Genomic DNA, 20,864 nt, shown 5'->3' on the forward strand with positions numbered 1-20,864 from the left:
GAGTGGTGGAATTCAGCCCAGTCAGCACTCTTGACTTGATCTTGTTTCTAAAATTCCTATTTGTTTTTTGTCTCATGTTAAAGCAAAAGGTGATTAGATTTTAATCAGTGATTAGATAGCGTGTATCTTGCAAATTGTACTAACCGCTTTGGGAAGGGGGAAAAGCAAGGGCTGCTGTTTGTTTCCAGGATGAACTGTGTTCAGTTGTGTTGAATTTTCTAGTAGATGTTAATTAAAATATTACATCGTCCTTTCTAATGAAAGAACCTCTAGGATATATTTGTGCCTTGGGTAGCGTTTGTTTATTTCTCCTCATTTTTGTTTTCAGTAATTCTGAACCTTCGCAGCATAACAGTGAAGGAGCAGATAATTCAAGGGATGACTCGAGCAGCCATAGTGGATCTGAAAGCAGTTCAGGGTCGGACTCTGAAAGTGAAAGCAGTTCCAGTGATAGTGAAGCTAATGAACCATCACAGAGTGCATCCCCCGAGGTAGGATTTGACATGTATTTGGGCTGTCTTCATTAGCTTGGCATTAATCCTGAGTTTTAGAAGCAGAAAGAAAGCAATAAATTCTCAAACTGTTTAAAAAAAATTAGACTTACAAATGTGGGATCACTTTCAAGATGGAATATTCTCTTGCTAAAGTACCTGTAATTGGATATAATAACAATTCTTTATATAAGCACACATTTGATGTTTGACTTTGAGGTGATTTGAGGAGTTACATATTGGAGTGCAGAAATTAGATACAGTAACAGTAGCTTAAAAAACTGTGGGCTTTTCTTCTGGAAAGCTACGGCAGCAAATATTGCCTGTTGATAGCAGCTGCTCCAGATGAAGGAAAAACGAGAGCTGTTATTTGTTACCTATATTCATCAATCTATATTTCATTCATTAGTTATCTCAGGTTTTTTGGTGTACCTCTTTCTTTGCCATGCAGCATAGTACAGCCGTACCCATGGAGAAGATGGAAGAAATGTGAAATACGTTATCTAACGCTGAGTTTTAATTTGTTTTCAGCCAGAGCCACCACCAACAAACAAGTGGCAACTGGATAACTGGTTGAACAAAGTTAATTCACATAAAGTGTCACCAGCTTCTTCCGTGGACAGCAATATCCCATCATCCCAAGGCTACAAAAAAGAAGGACGGGATCAGGGGACCGGGAGCGGGTACACTGATCAAAGCGGATCCAAGGATTCCATTTCTTCTACACCAGGGCGAGATTCCAAACCCACCCAAAAGGGCTCGGAGAGCAGCCGCGGCAGGCAGAAATCACCTGCCCAGAGTGACAGCTCAACACAGAGGAGGACTGTAGGTAAAAAGCAACCCAAGAAAGCAGAAAAGACATCTGTTGAAGAGCCTAGAGGAGGTCTTAAAATAGAAAGTGAAACCCCAGTAGACATGGCAACAAATATACCTTCAAACAGGCATAAGGCAGCCACAAAAGGCTCCAGAAAACCCAATATAAAGAAAGAACCCAAATCTTCCCCTCGGCCTACAACAGAAAAAAAGAAATACAAGGCTTCAAGCAAATCTGCCCAGAAATCCAGGGAATTCATAGAAACAGATACCTCATCCTCTGATTCAGATGAAAATGAGAGCCTGCCTCCTTCATCACAAACACCCAAATACTCTGAGAGCAATAGGACTCCTGTTAAATCTTCCATGGAGGAGGATGACAGCTTTTTTCGGCAAAGAATGTTCTCTCCTATGGAAGAGAAAGAGCTTCTTTCACCACTCAGTGATCCTGATGAAAGGTACCCACTTATCGTGAAGATTGACCTGAGCCTCTTATCAAGAATACCAGGGAAGCCTTACAAGGATGCTGACGCACCCAAAGTGGAAAAGAAAAATGTGCCAGAGAAGCACACAAGAGAATCCCAGAAGCAACCGTCTGAGAAAAGTTCTACAAAAGGCAAAAGGAAACATAAGCAGGTGATAATTTTGTAGACAGAGATTTACCTGTTATCTCAGCTCCTTAGTGGATTGCTACTGGTCGAGTGTGTAGCCCAGCAACGCAGATCATACCTCAATGTAGTGACTGAGCAGTTCAGGAGATGACTTTGGCTGGCTGTTTTGTGTAGAACACATTGATCATCCCAGTGCTGTTATTGTAGAGACTATTGGGATTTTCGTTTGGAGTGAAGAGGGGAAGGGAGAAGGTTGCACCTGTAGGAGCGTTAGCTCTGTAGCTAGAGCTCGTGGAGGTAGCACAGCGTCTGTACCTCTGAGCGCTGCATCCCGCCCTCTCATGCCTCCACTTGATCTGGCACCAGCCCCTGTTGCACTTGAGGCCAGCTCAGGCAGCTGATACAATGGAAAATTCACCTGGCCAAAAAAAAAGGCAGTTTTCGGCTGGATCAGCTCTTTGAACCAGTGAATCACAGTTGCAGATTGCTGGGACAAGGGATGGGGCAGAAATGGGCCTGGGGCATGGCAGCAGCAGAAACCATAATCTCAGGGGTGCTCCTTTACTGGGAGCAGAGGGATCTCTCCATAATGATATCTAATCTTTTCCAAAAAAGCATTTCATCTTTTCAACTATAAAGAAAAAGCAGGAATGCCTGGGGGCAGTAAAATGGACAGAAATCAATGGGGGAGCAGAATAGAAGTAATGCTCTTGGAGAGGGGACTGGTAAGAAGTAGTTGGTGGTGTAACCTTAAACTGCTTTTAGAAACCTCAGAACATAGTCTGTGTAAAGAGCAGACCTGTGACTGGAAGATGGACTCCAGTGAGTTTTTATGAAGTTAGGGCTGTGAAGCCCTGGTTTGGGGATTCAAAAATTGCCATGCTACTCTGGATTTCACTCTGAAATTTTCATTTTGACAGGGATTTCGCAGAGATTGTAAGACTTTGTTGACCTATGGAATCAAAGGATTATATGATAACATCCAGAGAGTTGTTTGACTCTCCAGAGGAGACAGATAAATTCAGTTAAACCAGTTTTCCTACTGAGCAACTTAAGTAAACTTGGTCACTTACTGAAATTAGTGTCTTCTAGGAGACTTGATATGTAACTGCAAACAGGGGTTTCTCCTGTACTGTTCATAAGATTCCTGTTTTCTCTGGATAAGGAAATTAAGTGAGAAAGTATGAGTTTCTTTTGTAAAATTGGAATAACTGACCAGTACAGTGACTAATTATTTTTTGGAAGTATTACTAAATAATTCCTAATGCTCATGGGAATGCACTCACATGTTCCAGTGGCTCTAAATTCACTGACTTCTGTTTGTTTGACCAGTTATGCCTTTCAGTACACATTCAGAGTTACAGCATTGAAGTTCTGTGCTCTTACATCTAAACCAGAAAGCTTTGGTAAAGACCAATTAAATTTAGGCGTTATCCCAGCAAATAGTCTGGTGGTTAATTGGTTTGAATCCTCAGATTACTCTGATGCTTACTGGTACGTACAAGAGAAGGTGCAAGCCTGTTTGAGGCAACTAAAGAAACCCCACCTTTGCCCCCCACCCCTCCAGTTTTTAGGTTTGTGAGTGCTCTGTACACAACTGTCACCACTTGATTTCTACACGTTACTTGCTCATGTGTTTCCTTGATCATAAGGCTGGGGGTTGCAGCATTGGTGTAACAAAAATGAAACCTTTTGGGTGTGAATCTGGGTTATGTTACCAGATGACTTGTTCTGTGAGGGCCTATTTTCCATTTTATTCACTGTATTGATACTTCCAGTGCTTGCTGAAGACAGCTTAGAAATTTACCTTCAAGACCCTTTGACGTTGGGATTAAATTTACATAAAAATCTCTGAGCTTACTTTAATAGACTGCAAGACTTTTGCCTTTTTCTGGCATTCATAAGACACCCTTGTTAGGCTCCACAACATAAAATCTGTCTTCTGATCTCTTATTGAAGCCTTTGGCAGATTTTTCTGGTATTTCGTGGTGATGTTTGTGCTAAAATGAACGACTTAGGTGCTACTTCTTCTATGCAGGTTGGTAATCTAGAGGCCAGGCTTTGTGTTTCATTATGTTCCAGTATCATGGTCTGGTCAAATATTTGATAGGGACTAGATGCTGTAGGGCATGTTTTTGTGGTCTGTAAATATCTTATTCTGTACACTGCCAAACGCCTGCTAAATCAATTCTCTCAATGTGAAACGTTGCCACTCTCAGTGAAGCTGTAAATGTGGACGTTTGCCTGGATGTCTTTCTTGTTTGCTTTATTCAGAATGAGGATGAAAGCAGAGCCAGTGAAAGCAAGAAAACGAAACTGGAAGAAAAAGCTCCATCAGGACACAAGGCTTCTAGCAGTAGGGAGTGAGTATCTCGGCTGTTTTCCACATTGAAGGCTCAGGGTGATGAAGGAGAAGATGGGTGCCTGTCTTCCCCCCCTCTTCTCCCCACAAGTGTTTCCTCATTATTAATCAATGGGTAAAATTTCATTACTTCTTACTCTTCAGGCAGATTTACTTCAGAGTTTCTACTAGTAGTTGGTGGAAATTAATTTCCATGACCAAAAACATTGGCCAAGGGCAATTATTTTACGTAACAGAAGTAAAGTAACCCCTCATGTGAAGGGTTGGTGTGTTATGGAATATATATTCCTGGTTTTCCTCTAATATACAGTGGGGTTTGGTTTTGGTTTAGAAATCAGCTGTGCATCTAGCTTTTTGATTTTGCAAAATCTGTGCTTTTAAATTAACCCAATCTGGTAATTTACCCTTTAGCAAGTTCATAAACTGAGAATAAATTATTTAACTGGCATTGTCTGGGAAGGTGATGGCATTCAGATTTGGATCCATGGATTTAGCCTCACATTTGCTTGATAGATTAGCTGAAGAAAAGTGTGAATGACAGAAAAGCAAAGTAATACAGAATTAGCAAATCAATAACATTGATTAATACTCTTTTACTTGTATGTTACTTCTGTAATTTTCCATGCTTTTTGTAATAGGTGTTATGCTTTTGATTTATTTCTTAGTCAGTGTTAATCCACAGGAAAGAGTAAGGTTTTTTTTCCACTGCCTTTTAAAACTCTGCTATTTCAGATCAAGCAACTGAAAACGGGTATAATTATGTCATGGAAAATATTTCTGTGTAGTGAGTAATTGCCAAATTACAAATACGTGAGAAGCTGCAGCACATCAGATGCTAGAAATCTTGTTTGCCTGTTCTGAATTAAACAATGTCTTACTATTTGTTAGGAAACAGATGCAGAATGAACGGGTGCATTTCTAGCTTGGTTATGCTTTTTTACGTATTATTTCTGATATTTGCTTGATTGCCAGTGCAGTTATCTGAAGGACATTTAATTAAATGAAACTATGTGATTTTATAAAAATAAGGTGTAGAAATAATGATTATGGGAAGCCAAGAATAGCCAACGTTAGCCCTCAGCAGCCAAGGTGAGAGTGTACTGAGAAAGCTTCCCAGTTCCTTGGGTTCCAGAGAACATTTATCTGGACCATCTTTTTTCTGAGCTGTTAGGCTGACTCGTCTGCAACAGACAGGCTGGCGCTAACATTGGCATTAATTTCTTACATGGTAAGTGTTTAGGGTGTTTTTTTAAGAGCAGTTGTAGGGATGTGGTTTTATGGTTAGAACTTGTCTACTGTGTTTTCAGGTCAGAACAAATAAAATGGTGAGAACGAGTTCATTCTGGCTTCGTAGAAACCTCCTCACTGAGATGATCATTCTCTTTCTTTTCCTCCATATCTGGTTTGCTAGGTCTTAACAACAAAAATCTTGTTTGTTTGTTTGTTTTTAAAAAAAGGGGTTTTTATTTAAAATTTTTAAAAAAATTATGTGTTGGGTTTTGAGGAGGTTTTTGGCTGGTTGGTTTTGGTTTTGTTTTTTTAAGGAAAGAAACCCAAAACCTGAATTTGTTCATTTTGTCCAGGTCTTCAAAGCCAAGTGCTGCTAAAGAGAAGGATTTACTACCATCTCCTGCTGCCCCAGTCCTGCAGAAAGACTCCAAGCAAGAACATGGGTCCCGGAAGAGGACGATCAGTCAGTCCTCGTCCTTAAAGTCCAGCAGCAACCTTAGCAAGGAGAGCAGCGGCGGCAGTAAGAGCAGCTCCTCTTCTAAACAGAAGAAGACAGAGGGGAAGGGTTCTAGCAGTGCTAAAGAAACCAAGGTAAAGGGCTGATTCTGTAAATGCTTTAAGCCTCTTTCTTTGCTTTGCAGTTCGACATGCTCAGTGTGATCTAAACAATAATTTGCAGTTCAAGTTGAAATGTAATTAGTTTTAGATACGTGTTGTTTCATATCATAGTGCTTAAGTACCTTGGAAGTCTATAAATCAGAAAATAACCTGGGAAAAATCGTGCAGCACTAATGTTTATTCCTACCAAATTCTTATGTTAATTAGTGAAATGTGTTTAGTCATCTTCTGATTACTGATGCTGCTTATTTGTTTAATTTGTTAATAAGAAATATCACTAGAAAGCTGTTTGTGCAACAGTAAATAAAACAATGAGGTTACTCTCATCAGAGCAGATACAGATCTTGCCCTGATTTTTGAGGAGAGCCAAGAGCTCAGTCCACACTCAGCGCTAGGATGCGAGGCTGTAGCTCTCATTTTATGACATTGTGGGACCCCAGAAAGATTATTTTAACTCCAGCTCAGGAATGTAGAGCGCTCTCCATGGTTGGGGTGGAGAAAACATGGTTATAAAGATGGTGCAGAAAATGTTTTTTAAGAGATTTAGGTTAGGATGATACTTAGATGATGGAATTTAAAAATATTGTAGGAAGATGATACTCTTAGGTCACTAAATTGTAATGTGCTTTTTCATCAGTATATAAGTGTGTATTACTGGACAGAAAGTAGCCTGGGAGGACATCTGAGTGTGTATTGGTGAAGAGCTGTGAGGAGCAGTTTCTGCTGTACAGGCAGTTGTGAGCACAGCGTGTTTAACTGGGAGGGGTTTCACCTTTGTCTTTGCGATCCCAGCGGGTGCTGCGGGTGCTGGCTCTGGGTGCTCGGGAGCAGAGCCCCAAAGCCTCTGATGGGCTGTGGAAACTGGTAGTTTAAGCAACTGCTAAACCTCAGGAGTTGGATTTTCAGTCTCTGAAAGGCTTGGAAGCAAAGTCTAAAAATGTTCAGGAAGGATAATTGATTTGGGAGGAGTGAAGCAGCAGATAGACATTAGCAGTGGCAGAATGTACTCATCAGGGTGGAGTTCACGAATATCTGAACTGGGAGACGTGCAGGATTACTTCAGGTGCCAATACCATGGGGTTTTAGAAGCTGGGCAGGGTTGTGTGTATCGGTGGCTGCGTAAGACACTTCCAGGAGCTGTAGATAAGGAACTTACAGACTGCGGCTCTGCCCTTTCTTTATTCGTCAGCATCCTGAAGTCAGTTGTTAATTGGTGAGATGTTTATCATTTTATACTCCAGATATGCTTAGTCATGCCTTTCTTCAAGTAGTATATACTCTTCCTGCATTCCACTGCATTTTTTTTTATTGTGTGTGTCACAGTGGTAGATAGTACATTGCTGTGCAAATCTGGTGCCTTGCAACTCCATTCTGATTAGCAATAATCTGATAAATTAAGGTTATGAAATACATCTATATAGATGGCCTTTAGTCATGATAAATCAAGGGAGCGGAAGACACATGAAGCTGGGGAGTTGTTTTATACTGTTTAGCTACTGAGAACGGATTCTCTCATGACTCACAGAACGTTTCTAGTGTCTGGTCTTTAGCCTGGAGTGTCATGCTGAGCCACGTAATTTAGGAGAGCAAGGACAGTGTGTTGTGAAGACAGCTAACTTTTCTCCCTGAAGATGATGCTTATCCTTCCAAAATAGATATTTTTTTCAAGGTAAAGACATTCAGCAGAGTGTATTGTTAAGAAAAATGAGAAATTGTAAAAGTATTCATCACTTCTTTGTTAGAGTGGAAAAATAGAACTTAGAAACAGTGACATGGGAGATTCAGGGCGGGATTTCCTGGACCCAGGTGTGTCCAGAAAGCCTTGGCTGCATTTCTTCCTCTGATGGAGATCTGGTGTTTTAGAGCAAGGAGCTTGGTTATAGCCTCTGTGTCTGCCTCTGCCAGCAATAGGTGAAAGCCTTGTGGAAGCTGTGTTACTGTCTGCAGTGAAGGGCAGCTAAAGCAGGTGCAAAACTGACGTTATTGCATATAATGCATGAAGTCATGGGAGAAGTTTATACAACAAATGCTTTTATTGAAGACAGAGAAGATTTAACTGTTCTTAAATTTATTATTTCACAACAATTATCCTTCCAGGAGAAGATTCTGAACAATTCATCAAACTGCCCTCCTGCGTCTGCTCCATCTACGGAAAGTTCAAAGTCAAGAAGAGCAAAACTTGTTTTTGATGACAGGTAAGAACGGCAAAAGGTGCCTTTTCCTTTGTGGGGCTGTGAATCTCTGAGCACAGCCAGCTCCCTGTGGAGAAGAGTCGTCCTTTTGCTTCACACCAGTACGAGCTCACGCTCTGGAGAGCTGTGCATTGTTCCTGCAGGGATGTGCTTGTCTGACTGCTCCCTGTGCCATTTACTTGGCAGACAGCGCAGTCTTTGAGGAGGAGCTGTACCTGCCCTGCATGTTCCTGCCGAGCATAAAAGGACCAGCAGGAGACTTAAATAGCTCAGAGTTGTTCTGTTTTTCAATGCTGATGGGTCCTTTTCACCCTGCCAGGACACTGCTACCTGCCTGTTCCCTTCTCAACGAAGCCCACGTCCTCTAGAGCCAGGAGTTGTGGTCATTGAGAGTAGAGAGGAGCCCTCGTTTTTGAAATTCCAGATCCCCAAGAGTGGGATTGGGATTTAATCCTGTGGGGTCAAAGCAATCATCTTGAAAATAAAACAAATATCTTACCGTCTTGTGCAGACTGTGGGTTTCGCTTGTACCAATTCAAATCTCAGCACAATGCTTGCTCTTAAAGCATTTCTCTTTGTTGTGCTTTAAATTCACTTTACAGATAAAATTGTGTTTATACCAAACGTAAAAGTAATTTCTTGGTTAAGAACTCTTTGGAAGTGGGCAAGCTAGCTGGTCGCTGTTTTTTTCCTGATAGTTATTCCTTAAAGAAGAAAAAAAAGGTTAATTTGATGATTAGAGTACACTATCAATTACTTAGGACGAAATAGTTTACAGAGATTTTGTAATTATTCCAAGATAAAACAGAGCCAAGAAATTGAGATAAGATCAGACTTTAAAAAAAAAATAAAATCTGGATGTGTATTGAAATATAGGAAGACACAATGAGAGCACCCTCCAAGGAACAGTAATTGTGCTTTGGAAAGGCGACGTGTTATAAGCTTATGGTTATGACTGAGATGTTTTAGGATTTTTTGGGCCTAGTACTGATTGAACTAATTTTGTAGGTATATAATCTTTTGAATATTAACTGTTGCTTTGTAATTATATCAGTTTCCTGTAAGTGAACTGTTAAAAGTGTTGATTTCAAATATCTTTAATTCTTAGACAAGTAAGATAGGATGGATGGGAGAATTTATTTCAAACTTTGATCAGCTCATAGGTAAAACATTAATATATTGAAATGTCTAATTACACTTTTATGATTTCCTTCTGCTAATCTAGTCGTGAAAGTCATTTAGCAATGATTGTCTCGGATGGCTAAGCAAAAGCAATTAGCCCCTGAATGCATCTTGGTTATTTTGTATTATTGTCATAATTTTTAAATATTTCACACCCTCAGTAATGCCAGTCCTGGAGGCGCTGGATTGATTTGTCCTCAAACTTTGTGGGCTTTTTTACCTTCCCCTGCCCCTGTTGTTGGTCAAGTGTTTGGTTTGCTTGACTATCAAATGCAATAATTTAACCAAATGATGTGTACTTACCAACTTGCTTGAAATACTGTTTTGAATTACCTGAAACTAGAGAACTAACTTTAAACTATTTTTAACAATTTTATCATAGTGTAACTAATCATCCTAGTTAACTATTTTAACAACTTTTTTAACAGTTTTATCACAGTGTAGCTCCTGCTACTTGAGTTAGACAGAAAAAATACAAAGTGTGGCAACATTAAGAAACTTCGTTCAGAAAAAGAAATGCAACATGGGTGAGGCTGACTCCATAACTTTGTGTCCTCTGTTGCAGGACTTACTCGGCTGATCATTATTTACAAGAAGCAAAGAAGTTAAAACATAACGCAGATGCACTGGTAAGTGAATCTCCAATAGTTCTCCAATGTTTGCACGTTGTACTGGCGTTTGTTTACTGCCTTTGCCATTTTGCTGCCCTTTTGTACTGGAGCTTTCTTGTGCTTCCTCTCCTTTTTTTTTTTTTTTTTTTTTCTTTTTTGTCCTTAAAAGTTTTTCCAATCTCCTCAGTCTGACAGGTTTGAGAAGGCTGTGTACTACCTAGATGCTGTAGTGTCGTTCATTGAGTGTGGGAATGCATTGGAGAAAAATGCTCAGGAATCCAAGTCCCCGTTCCCTATGTATTCAGAAACTGTGGAATTAATCAAGTAAGCATTGCAAAGCGTGTACAACGGTCGGGTGGGTGGGAAAGAGGTCTGGAAATCAGAGCTTCTGGATTGACTAGTTTTGCCACCAACTTTTGAAATCTGTTACATTCTTCAGTAAAACTGGATCACTTACCAGTTCATTCCTGTTGCTGAGGCTTAGAAGTGTTTTCATGAAGGCTGAGATGCTTTCTGCTAAGGCTCTTGCAGTCTCTCTACAACATGTAACACATGAGAAGCAAAATTACTCCAATTACTGCCAATTCAGCATTTTGTTTAGGGTCTGAGAGAGGTTCCTGAAATGGTGAAGACAGTTGAAACTAGAAATTCATAACAATGTCAGAGTTTTGTGATTGATACGTGACACTGTCATGCTTTATTTTGTTGTTTACTTGATGTCTTTGTTTGCAGATACACTATGAAACTGAAGAATTACTTGGCACCGGACGCTACGGCTGCAGATAAAAGGCTAGCAGTGCTGTGGTACGTGTGTTCTGACCTTAACACAGGGCACTGATGAATGTCAGATGTTTTATCTACGTGAAATGCTGTATTACCCTGAGTTCTCAGGTGTTTCTGAACCAAATACATGATTTTTCCATTTAGTGTTGTCTCCTAAGCTGAGAACTGGAAACTGATTGATTATATCAGCAAGACCACTGAAAATTATAGTTTCAGGTTAAGGCACATAAAGCTGTGGTTTTGTTTCCCTGAGAATTTAAAGGTGTTTAAGGATTTTTTGGTAGACCTGCAACTTGAGAGTTGGCAGAGAAAGCTTTAACGACATAGCTGCTAGATTTTTGAACTTCACCCTGTTGTGATGAACTTGACTTTAACTGTAAATGTTTTTTTATTCTGTCTTTGGTCAGCCTTCGGTGTCAATCTCTACTATACCTAAGGCTTTTCAAACTGAAAAAGGAAAGTGCGTTGAAATATTCTAAAACTCTGACTGAACATCTGAAGGTAATTGCATATGTATTTTCTTAAAATATTAGAATCTAATCCAATTAAAGCTCTACATCACTTGTAATTCCTGAATCCCATTTTCAGACTGCTAGATGTGAACTTGGAATATACCCTACGTAGAACTGGACCTTGCAAGTACATTAGAGTAGAGTAGTTTAAAGTGCAGTGGGCTGTTTGATACTTGTTTTTAATTATTCCCCCCAGTGGATGTATCTAAATTCCTGTGCAACTGATTTAAAAGTGCTGTCAGGGAAAGAGATCAAGATTAATTTGAATTAATTGATTTGAATCAAGATGTTGCAGATGAGAAGAACAGTTACAGTAGTTCTGTCATGTTACTCAGGCCTTAATGATTTAGACTGACATTTCCAAAGGAACACTTGGGGATACGTAGCTAATGTCACTGGGTTTCTCTGAAACTTCCAGCTGTCAGTACTGTGAGGAAGCAGGCTTGTCACATGCCTGACTCCTCAGATTTTTTGAGACACCTTTAATTGTTCAATGCAAGTAATAACAGATTTCTTCCTATTAACGGGCTGAAAAACGCAAAATATTCTCATTAGAGACAATGGAATCTACTGGTTAGAACAGAGGACTACTCCAGTCCTATGTGTATTTAGTGACCTTCTTTGTGTTGCTAAAATAATCCCTTCATTTGTGTCTTATTCATCAGTAAAAAAGGATATTTTCCCAAATTTGAATTTACCGTGATATTATTCAAATGTTGGTTATTGCTTAAAAGAAAAACTACAAAAATTTGTCTGTTAAAAAATAACCAATGAAATAAAAAGTTAAAGTATAACTAGTTAAAAGTATAAACATAAATCAGGTGACAAATTTATTTTTCCCCAAACAGAATTCCTATAATAATTCTCAAGCACCGTCACCTGGTATGGGAAGGTAAGTAGTAAAAGCCATTTATTTAATGCTTTTTCCCTCAATACAATAGCTTTATTAATGCTGCAAGCCCAGGCGGCTACAAGTACTTTCAGGGTTGTCTGTTCCATAGTGTAGCAATTTACTTCTGCTCTTTAAACCCTAACAATGGACCTTCGATAGATTATTCTGTGAGTTTTAGGAGGGCATTGCAGATGTGCATCGTGTTATCTGAAACTGTAATATTATGGCAGAATAATTACCATGTAGTTGTACTGTTTTCATTATTGCTCTTTAAGGTTCAGTTTATTTAAACGATGAATTTAAGATTTTATTGAATTAAGGGATGATGAGGTTGGTGGTTAGGTTTTGGCTGTGAAGCTAAAACGTAAGAGTTGGAGGATCCTCAACAGTTGGTACCAGCTCATGCATTTCATTTGTTGTAGGGCAAATCCTGACTTCTTGATGTGTAAAGTGGGAGTGCTTTAGCATCCCACACCCTGAGGTGTGGGAAGAGGGGTCTTAGAGGGCATCTTACAGCGTGATGTGCCTAAAGTACATATATATATAAAAAAGCATTTTATAATTAATATTTTTCTTTGGATAAGCAGCAAGCCTGTCGGTATGCCATCTCCAGTCTCTCCAAAGCTGTCTCCAGGGAATTCAGGAAATTACTCTTCCGGGGCAGCCAACCCTTCAGGGAGCGGGTCTTCGGTGACGATCCCCCAGAGGATCCATCAGATGGCAGCCAGCTACGTGCAGGTTACGTCCAACTTCCTCTATGCCACTGAAATTTGGGACCAAGCCGAACAGCTGTCTAAAGAACAGAAAGGTAAGAGCCGGCGCAGGTGGATTATAACATCAGACGTACCAGATTGTGCTGAGATGCTCGTAGGCTTTGGATTTTGGAGTTGCAGTTGATGGTGCACAAGGTGCTTAACCAGGTCCTCTGCAAAAGTAAGATGGAAAGTTACACCTTCGATTACAGTGGTGCCTCGGGCTGGGTGTCTTGGTTGTCAAGGTGGTGTTGGAGATGGAATGCTTCCTACCAGCTGTGTGTTTAAAAAAAAAAAAAATCTTTGTCACATTTCCTGTAAAATATTCAGTGTAGGAGGAGGAACTTGGTACGTTTCCATTTCTGAAATTCTTCAGTGAGATACACATTTGAGGGGGAAGGCCAAGGAAGTTTCACAGTAGTTTAACCATGCTCTAATTATCCTTGTCAACCAGTCTTCTTAAAGAAATTGATTAGAAAGGACCTTTTTCCTTTATTTTCATTCTGCCATCATTCAGCCATCTTCCTTTTCTTCTGTCTGTCTTAATCTAGAAGATCTCTGCTGAAAAGTTGGGGGTTTGGGTGTAATATTTCCCGTATGTGCATAGTTTAACTTGTGTTTCTGTTGTTTTAGAGTTCTTTGCTGAACTGGATAAAGTTATGGGCCCTCTGATTTTTAACTCGAGCATCATGACAGACCTAGTGCGTTACACCCGTCAGGGATTACACTGGTTGCGCCTGGATGCCAAGTGATATTTTGAACTGAAGGAATGGAAAATCGAACACATTTTTCTCGCTGCCTCTGATTTATCTCCACAACACTGTGTCATGCCAATAAGGAAGACTGCCATAACACATTGCTTAGTTGACACTAAGAGCAAGGAATGCTTTCACATGTCTCCCATCCTTGTGTTTTGTGTTTTAACCCCGAATCATCTGGTTAATGGACTTCTTCAGTATTCCCGTTTTAAGTTATTTAAATATTTTAAAATTTGCTACATATAAAGGTGTAGTTTTGCTGATCTGTCATGGATAGATCATTGGAATTCCAGTCATAATACAGAAATAGTCAGTTTAAATCCTATTTATTTTAATTTTTTTAATTTTAATCTTGAAAAGCCCAGTTTGGGGGCAGTTTTTAGCTATTTCTCCCCTAAATTTACCCTTCCGAGTACTTAGCAGAAATTAAACATAGACACTTTATTTAAGTACTTTGTGAGCTTTGTTACTCTGTAATGTCTTGTGGTGGTAGAGCCTGTAAAAGGAACTAGGGTTGATAGGTTCTAACGTGTAGGGACACCATACTTTTCATGCCTAATGCCTATGAGTCAACTAATAAATGACAACTACAGATTTATTATTGCAGAATTTGTACTAAATAGAAAAGTTCCAGATATTCTTCTACGTATTAAGATGCTTCGTTTAGATGAATTATAAAGAAATTTATATGGAAAAGTATTTAGCTGGATCTGACTTGGATTGTTTTCAAGGCAGTTTCAACCCGTCGATTAACACTATAACAATCACAAAACATTACAGTAATTTACATTTAATGTAATGTCGAAGTAATGGTGTAGGAGCGAACTTCAGTCTTGGTAGGTGCGATGCGTACAGGGGAGGTTTCTGAAATGGACAATCTTGTGCTTTTTTTGTCTCTCTTCATTTAAAATACGTTTTGTTTCCTTGCTTGTCATTTTTTGACACTCAGAAAATCAGTGAACTTTGTGGTTAAAAGACCCAACAGTAGTTAAATTCCTACCAGAACTGCCATTTGCATCTTTTCCACCGGCTGAGAAACCAGGAATCTTAAGTAGAAATCGAGGTCCAGTTTTTCCTTTTAGTAGAGTCATCACCTGGTCGGTGATGGACTCCACAGGATGACAGTGCAACAGCCATCGTGGGGTGGGAGCACGCCTGCTATTACAGGGAAATCAACCGTTCTGATGCAGAATGGATTTAAAACTTGTATTTACCCCGTGTTAATGAAGGTCCTGTTAATCTTTGATGGAGCGTAATACTCGCGAGGGAGCGACTCGGTGCAACAGAGGTGGTTCGTGGTGTTGCAATTGACTGCTCTCAACCGTGCAAACCAAAGTACCTTTCCACGTAAGGTGCTTGTCTGAGTAAAAGGTTTAAACCGCTACTGCTTTCAGTATTGCTTAGTGCCCCTAACATGTCTGGTGTGCCTTATGCCTTACTTTTAGGTGAAGATTTTATGAACTGTTTACAAGACGTTTTACAGCAGGACCAGGTATACTGTATGCAGTGGTCTTCTGCAGTACTTGGGTAAAATTCCATTTCCTTTTTAGAAGTCCTCGTCTGTCACACAAACTGACTTCTCCTTGCGGTGGGCTCCTTTTGAAGAGTCAGACTCTGAATCCTTTGGAGTGAGATTGTGGAATGCTGCTTTTGTTTTCTCTCCCATTTAACCCTTTATTCAGTACCAGATATGAACGTGCATGTTCAGGAAAAATTATTGCACTAAATTTTTTGTGTAGTTGTAGTTAAGTGCCAAAATCACGGCAACCTCGAGAGAAGGAATAGAATTCTACGCTACTTAGTACTGCAGTATGTCCTATGGGCTTTAAGAGTTTAGAAGTTTTGCAAATTAGTAACCTACTACAAGGTAGCTGCATATTCGTAGAGCTTCCTTTGCGTTCCAGCGTGTTTTGTACTTCCAGAAAAGCTTTGCTACGTACGAATTGATACATGGTGAACAGACCTGTCACTTTTTCCATGATGGCTGAACTTCAGGTCTGTCGGAGCATCCTTTTTATTGAATCACTGTGCAAGGTCGCGTTTCTGTTAGTGTTTGCTGTTCGAGACAGAACTCTGTACCCTCAAACTCCACATCTTGGTTAATGGGACACTGTCACCTCTTTTTCCTTTAATACTCTAAAGTGCCTAGCACACTTTTGACGCTATATAAAAAAAATACCTTCGTAGAAGTTGCGTTCAGAGTTTATTTTTTGTGTAGTGCTGCACTAGCCAGCGTGGCTGGTTTTTGGCTTGCTCCTTTGTGCACAGTTCCCATTACTGTTAGCAGGAACGGGCTCATCTCGGGGAATTTTTTTTTTTTCCTTAACTAGAGTCCCCCAAATACCTTTTGGTGTCACGCTAAATTTGTCCCTTAAAAATGTATCACTCTCCCAGATCAGCGGATCTTAAAAAATTGTCTTCAAACGACCAGAAGACTTTTTACATCATGTCAAAATGTGGATCTGAACTGGTTGGAAGTGTCCCACCTACACAGCGTCCTCCGTAGTGGGGTCCCCCCTAGAGTGCTGCCCCCCTCTTCTGTCTGTCCGGGAGGTGGGCAGCGGTCTTGTCGTTGCAAAGAAATGCCTTACGCATCTGTGGCCCTTGCAAACGGATCCATTGACATTGCACCACTCCAAAAGCATATCTTAATTCGGGATTTCCCGTTGTTTCTGAGAGAAAAGTTCTGTACTTGCTCAGATTTCATAGCTAAAAAATGCAACTACGTCATAGGCTCCCACCCCTGTGTCCCAGCGCAGGCGAACGGTCCGACCCCTTCCGTCCCGCTGCACGACAGCGGTGGGAACGCCTGTGGCTCCAGTGTGACTGACGAGGAGGGAATCCCCAACCCTGGCTTCTCGTGACTCTCTGGGCGGTTGGATATTAAATACATATCAACGCCGTAATTTTAATTCCCTCACTGAACGTGGTCCCAGTTGGTGAATCTTAAGAATGGCTTAATCAGACTAGGCTTGCTCAGATATCAACACGATTTGGATTTGCTGTCACACTTGCAGGTTCCCAGGTGATGAGCTGCAGCCGTTGATAATTATACACAAATCTTCAGGACACCAGAGTAAAACAGCCCGAGACGTTTGTTTTGATTTGAAACTCTTAGCCATAAAGCAGAGCATATGGATGGCTGCTCTTGGCTTTTGATGGCAGTATGCAATTTGTATTGTATGTGTCTTTTAATATATATGTATATATCTATGAACTCAGTCTGTCCAAAGTATATGTTATACTTGTTTTTAGATTATGGTGCAACTGACTATAGTGATATATTATTTATTGAGTGCTGAATCACCATCTTATTGGTGATAAATCTTGCATATTATACAGGAGTGCAATGTATATTCCTTTAGATTGCTGAGGCTTGATTGCTGTGATAACAAAAAAAAAAATGCCCTGAAATGTATTTATGAATGGCCCCGACATACAGAGTCAGTACTTTATGGAAATAATGTAGCGCTTGCCTGGGGCAAGTAAAATAAAGCCGTAGGCAGAGAATTATGTAGCTTGCCAAAATGGCAAGCTACTGGAAAGAGAGACTACCGTTGCTGTATTTAATATTTCATTTCCCTAACAGATATTTGCAGTCACTGCAGTGTTTATACTAAGGCAGATACAAAAGGGCCTGAGCAAGTCAAGTTTGAATTACCCATTGGGCAGTAAACAACTTCCAAATTCTTCGATTGCTGACAAATATTTTGATCAGGGTTTAAATTACTCCGTCGGATGAATCAGTGTTACGGAAACCCCTGTGTTTCCAAGCAAGAAAGCTAATGGTAGATATCTTTAATGTAATGAGTAGCCAGAGCTTTTGCTAGCCAACTCGGACAGATCCAGACCTATTCCAGGAGAGAAATTTCCGCAGTAGGGGAGTTACGTAAACTGGAACCATCAGGGAATCGTGAGGTACGTCCGGCTCCGGTACTGGGCGAGGAATTGCTCCCAGCTGCCAAACAGCAGCGTTGGGGCGGGGGGAGGCCGGGAGGGGGTCAGCGGCGTGGTCCCTAAATCCTTGTGGCAGTGGGAGCGTGGCCGGGCAGCAGCCCGGGCTGGGCAGCGTCAGCCCTCGGCGCTCTGCCAGCGCTCAGCGCAGCGTCACTCGAAGCGCAATCTGAAATGCCACGAGCAGGGAGGTGGTGTAGGCTGTTTGTAAACGCTTCCCCTGTGTTAGTGTCATCTGGAAGCTTCACAGAAGCGTCTCCGTTGCGGTGTAACTCTCCGCACGTGCTAACGGAGCTGATAGGGGCGAATTGGCATTGCAGCGTTCCCTGTCCTCGGTTTTGGTGTGCGGCCCTGGGGGGTGCTGCGGGGGGTGCGCCCTGCCGCAGCGCTCGCTTCTGGCTGCGTTGGCATCACACAGCTGAAAACTCAACGCTAAGGACCAGGCGTGACTCTCGCAAGCACAGTTCCTGACGTTTGTATCTGGTCCCCCTTTTAAAATGGTTTTAAGAAATTTTGTATATGGAGGATAAAGTGCTTATATATTTATTAAAAAAATCCTTTATCTTATTTGAAATTACTATTTGGTGAAGAAGGGTTTTGCTTTTGGGGGAGGGCTGGCGGGTGGGGGAAGGTAACTTTTAACCTGTCACTTCTAAATGAAGCCCGTATTAATCCTACAGAAAGGTACTGTTAGTAACTAATGGGATGTCTCTGTTTTATGCTTTGTACATGACAAGTCCATGTGTTACATTTTGTTTCTATCAAAATATTTAGGCACCTGTCTTCAACCAAAACCTAAAAAAAAAAAAAAAAACAAACTGTGATTTTTATTTGTTGCAATACATTTGAAATTTCAAAGGGTACTTTGAGGCTCGAAATTAGGATTTTTAAGTCAGTATGTGCATTTCACGTAATAAAGCTGTTAATGGTGAGCAAAGTATTATATACTAACTAGATTTTTTCCACATCTGTATAGTATATTCTATGTATTTTGTGGTATTGAGATTATAGAAAGTTTAGTGTCTGAAACATGCGTTTAATGTGTATTTTTAAACAAATTTATGGCAATTAAAATATTTGGAGAAAAGGGTATCACATTTCAATTTGTAAAGATCTTTTTAACTACTGTGTCATTAAAATGCTTTGTACAATGCAAAACTGTAACTGGAGAAACTAAGTTTAATAAATATCAAATAGATTTTCTGTATTAAACTTCAAAAACACTGTGCTTGTATCTGTTGCATGGGCTTTCTCCTCCCTGGTGTTGCATTTTTAAGCAGTTTTCTTTTTTGATCCCAGTGCTCTGGGTACAACAAAGGCCAATGGCATTCAGTATTTGTGTCCTAGGCTTGTTGGGATTTGTCTAATCAAAAGTGGCTTTGTTCCTCTCAGCCCTCCGAGTTAACGTGCAACTGGTCAAAATTGGATTTTGATGAAATTATTTTAAAATAGTAGATACTTCAGTGGCAAAAGTCAGTCTAGGACATTTATTTAAGTAAATTTGATTAGAAATAATTAAAAGTAAATACTTCTACCTCCAGTTATCACTGGATATATTTGGGATATTCAAAATGCTATCAGTATTATCAGTTTGTTTGCTCTTTCTTTCTTTCTAACAGGCCTTTATCAGAGGTACTGATAAGAGTTCAGCTGTTGAGACTGAAATGAGATGGAAGCACGATCTATTTTATGCGCTTGCCAGGTTGAAGGATAAATGTCTAAAGTTCAGTTTGAAATGAGCACTCCTCCTGCTGTGGAGCAAATCAGGATACAAGGAAAACCGAGGTGATTTGCTGAATGTAAATTTTTAATTCACACTTAAAAAAAAAAAACAACATTACAAAAAAAAACAAACGACCATGAGATGCAGAGTCCTTTTATTGAGCTGGGCCAGTCATCCTGAAGCGTGTGCTGCGGATGTACAGCCTCGGTTAGGAAATGCTCTCAAGCTCTTCCAAGTCCTTTGATCAGTTCATATGACAGAAATGTTAAATATTCTTATGGCTCGAGTCACTGTCCTAGCTTTTGAACGGTCAATAAATATTTTACGGGTAGCGTGGGGCATTGGTAGCCGTAACAGTGGTGGGTTCTTCATGGTGACAGGTCACTCCGAGGCTGTTCTGAGGAAACAGCGGTTCTTCCTGGAAAACAGAACACGCTCAGCTCAGAGGTAACATCCTCAGATCCATCCTCAGCAGTGCCCCTCTCACCCAGCCGTTGAAACAGTGCTGCATTCAGCTCGTGTAGCCCTGCACAGTGTGTTCACCTCTTAACTCTAGTCAGTTCCTCGATTCATTTTATGTTCTTTGCTTTGTGTAACAACTCCACGTGTGTTACCCAGGGCTATGTGGTCAGGCTGCGGTGTAGAAATTACAACAGAATTCCCTTTCTGTCTGTATCTTCCTGTAGCTGCTGTTACAGTTCACCTGTAGAACCAATTGATGCATTTCAAATGCATATAAAATAGCAGCCTGACTATCCTGTCCTATCAGATGTATGTACAGTAGACAATGGATGTGTTCTACCCTGTCTCTGCTTTCTGGTGTGTGTACAGTAGGTGCCACACAAAAATCAGCTTTCAGTCACCAAGTAGTAATTTTAACTCATCAATTTAACTGTATGTAGTTGGACAGTTTGCTCATGAGAACTAAATGGCTTTTGATATTGTAGTTGTCTTTTAAACTATGAGCTTAAGTAATCACCTTGAAGTGATTAATTTAGGGTAAGATACTGCTTTTAATTAATATATACTTTAAAGTGAAGAGTAGTGGCTTTAAGAAGGATTAATGTTAAGGTGTCTTAAGTGCTTCCCTAAAAGCTTTCTAGAATCCTATGTTCTTTTTTGAAAAAGCAGGTTATTTGGGGTGGCAATGACAGGACTAAGGTGTGTAATCAAGGGCACTTGGACTCTGCTCTGTTTGCACTGCTTACAAAAGAGGTCTAAATCGATTGCCCCATCCCTATTCCTGGTATCTCTTTCTATGCACAGAATTAACTCTGTATCTTGCGTGGGTGAGAATAAGTAGGAACTTCCTCTACGTAATATAATAGCAAGTGTCGCTGAGCGTGAACATTGCTCAGGATCAGTTACCTGCACAGCATC

General features: G+C 40.3%; 1 protein-coding gene across 2 annotated transcripts in view; it reads left to right on the forward strand.

Annotated features, from left to right (window-relative positions):
• The window catches only part of AFF4 (ALF transcription elongation factor 4), a 54,630-nt gene extending 35,648 nt beyond the window's left edge, over nucleotides 1-18,982 (forward strand). For both annotated transcript variants that reach the window (XM_068408334.1, XM_068408333.1), the window contains exons 11-22: nucleotides 329-491; nucleotides 1,023-1,940; nucleotides 4,190-4,278; nucleotides 5,861-6,098; nucleotides 8,223-8,320; nucleotides 10,065-10,128; nucleotides 10,298-10,434; nucleotides 10,843-10,914; nucleotides 11,301-11,394; nucleotides 12,254-12,297; nucleotides 12,885-13,105; nucleotides 13,683-18,982. In XM_068408334.1, coding sequence (XP_068264435.1) covers nucleotides 329-491; nucleotides 1,023-1,940; nucleotides 4,190-4,278; nucleotides 5,861-6,098; nucleotides 8,223-8,320; nucleotides 10,065-10,128; nucleotides 10,298-10,434; nucleotides 10,843-10,914; nucleotides 11,301-11,394; nucleotides 12,254-12,297; nucleotides 12,885-13,105; nucleotides 13,683-13,801 — 2,257 coding nt within the window. In that variant the 3' untranslated portion in view covers nucleotides 13,802-18,982. The remainder of the gene's footprint in view (nucleotides 1-328; nucleotides 492-1,022; nucleotides 1,941-4,189; nucleotides 4,279-5,860; nucleotides 6,099-8,222; nucleotides 8,321-10,064; nucleotides 10,129-10,297; nucleotides 10,435-10,842; nucleotides 10,915-11,300; nucleotides 11,395-12,253; nucleotides 12,298-12,884; nucleotides 13,106-13,682) is intronic.
• Nucleotides 18,983-20,864: the final 1,882 nt, after the last annotated feature.

The sequence above is a fragment of the Nyctibius grandis genome, chromosome 10, assembly GCF_013368605.1.
Source record: "Nyctibius grandis isolate bNycGra1 chromosome 10, bNycGra1.pri, whole genome shotgun sequence".
Classification (NCBI taxonomy): Eukaryota; Metazoa; Chordata; class Aves; order Nyctibiiformes; family Nyctibiidae; genus Nyctibius; species Nyctibius grandis.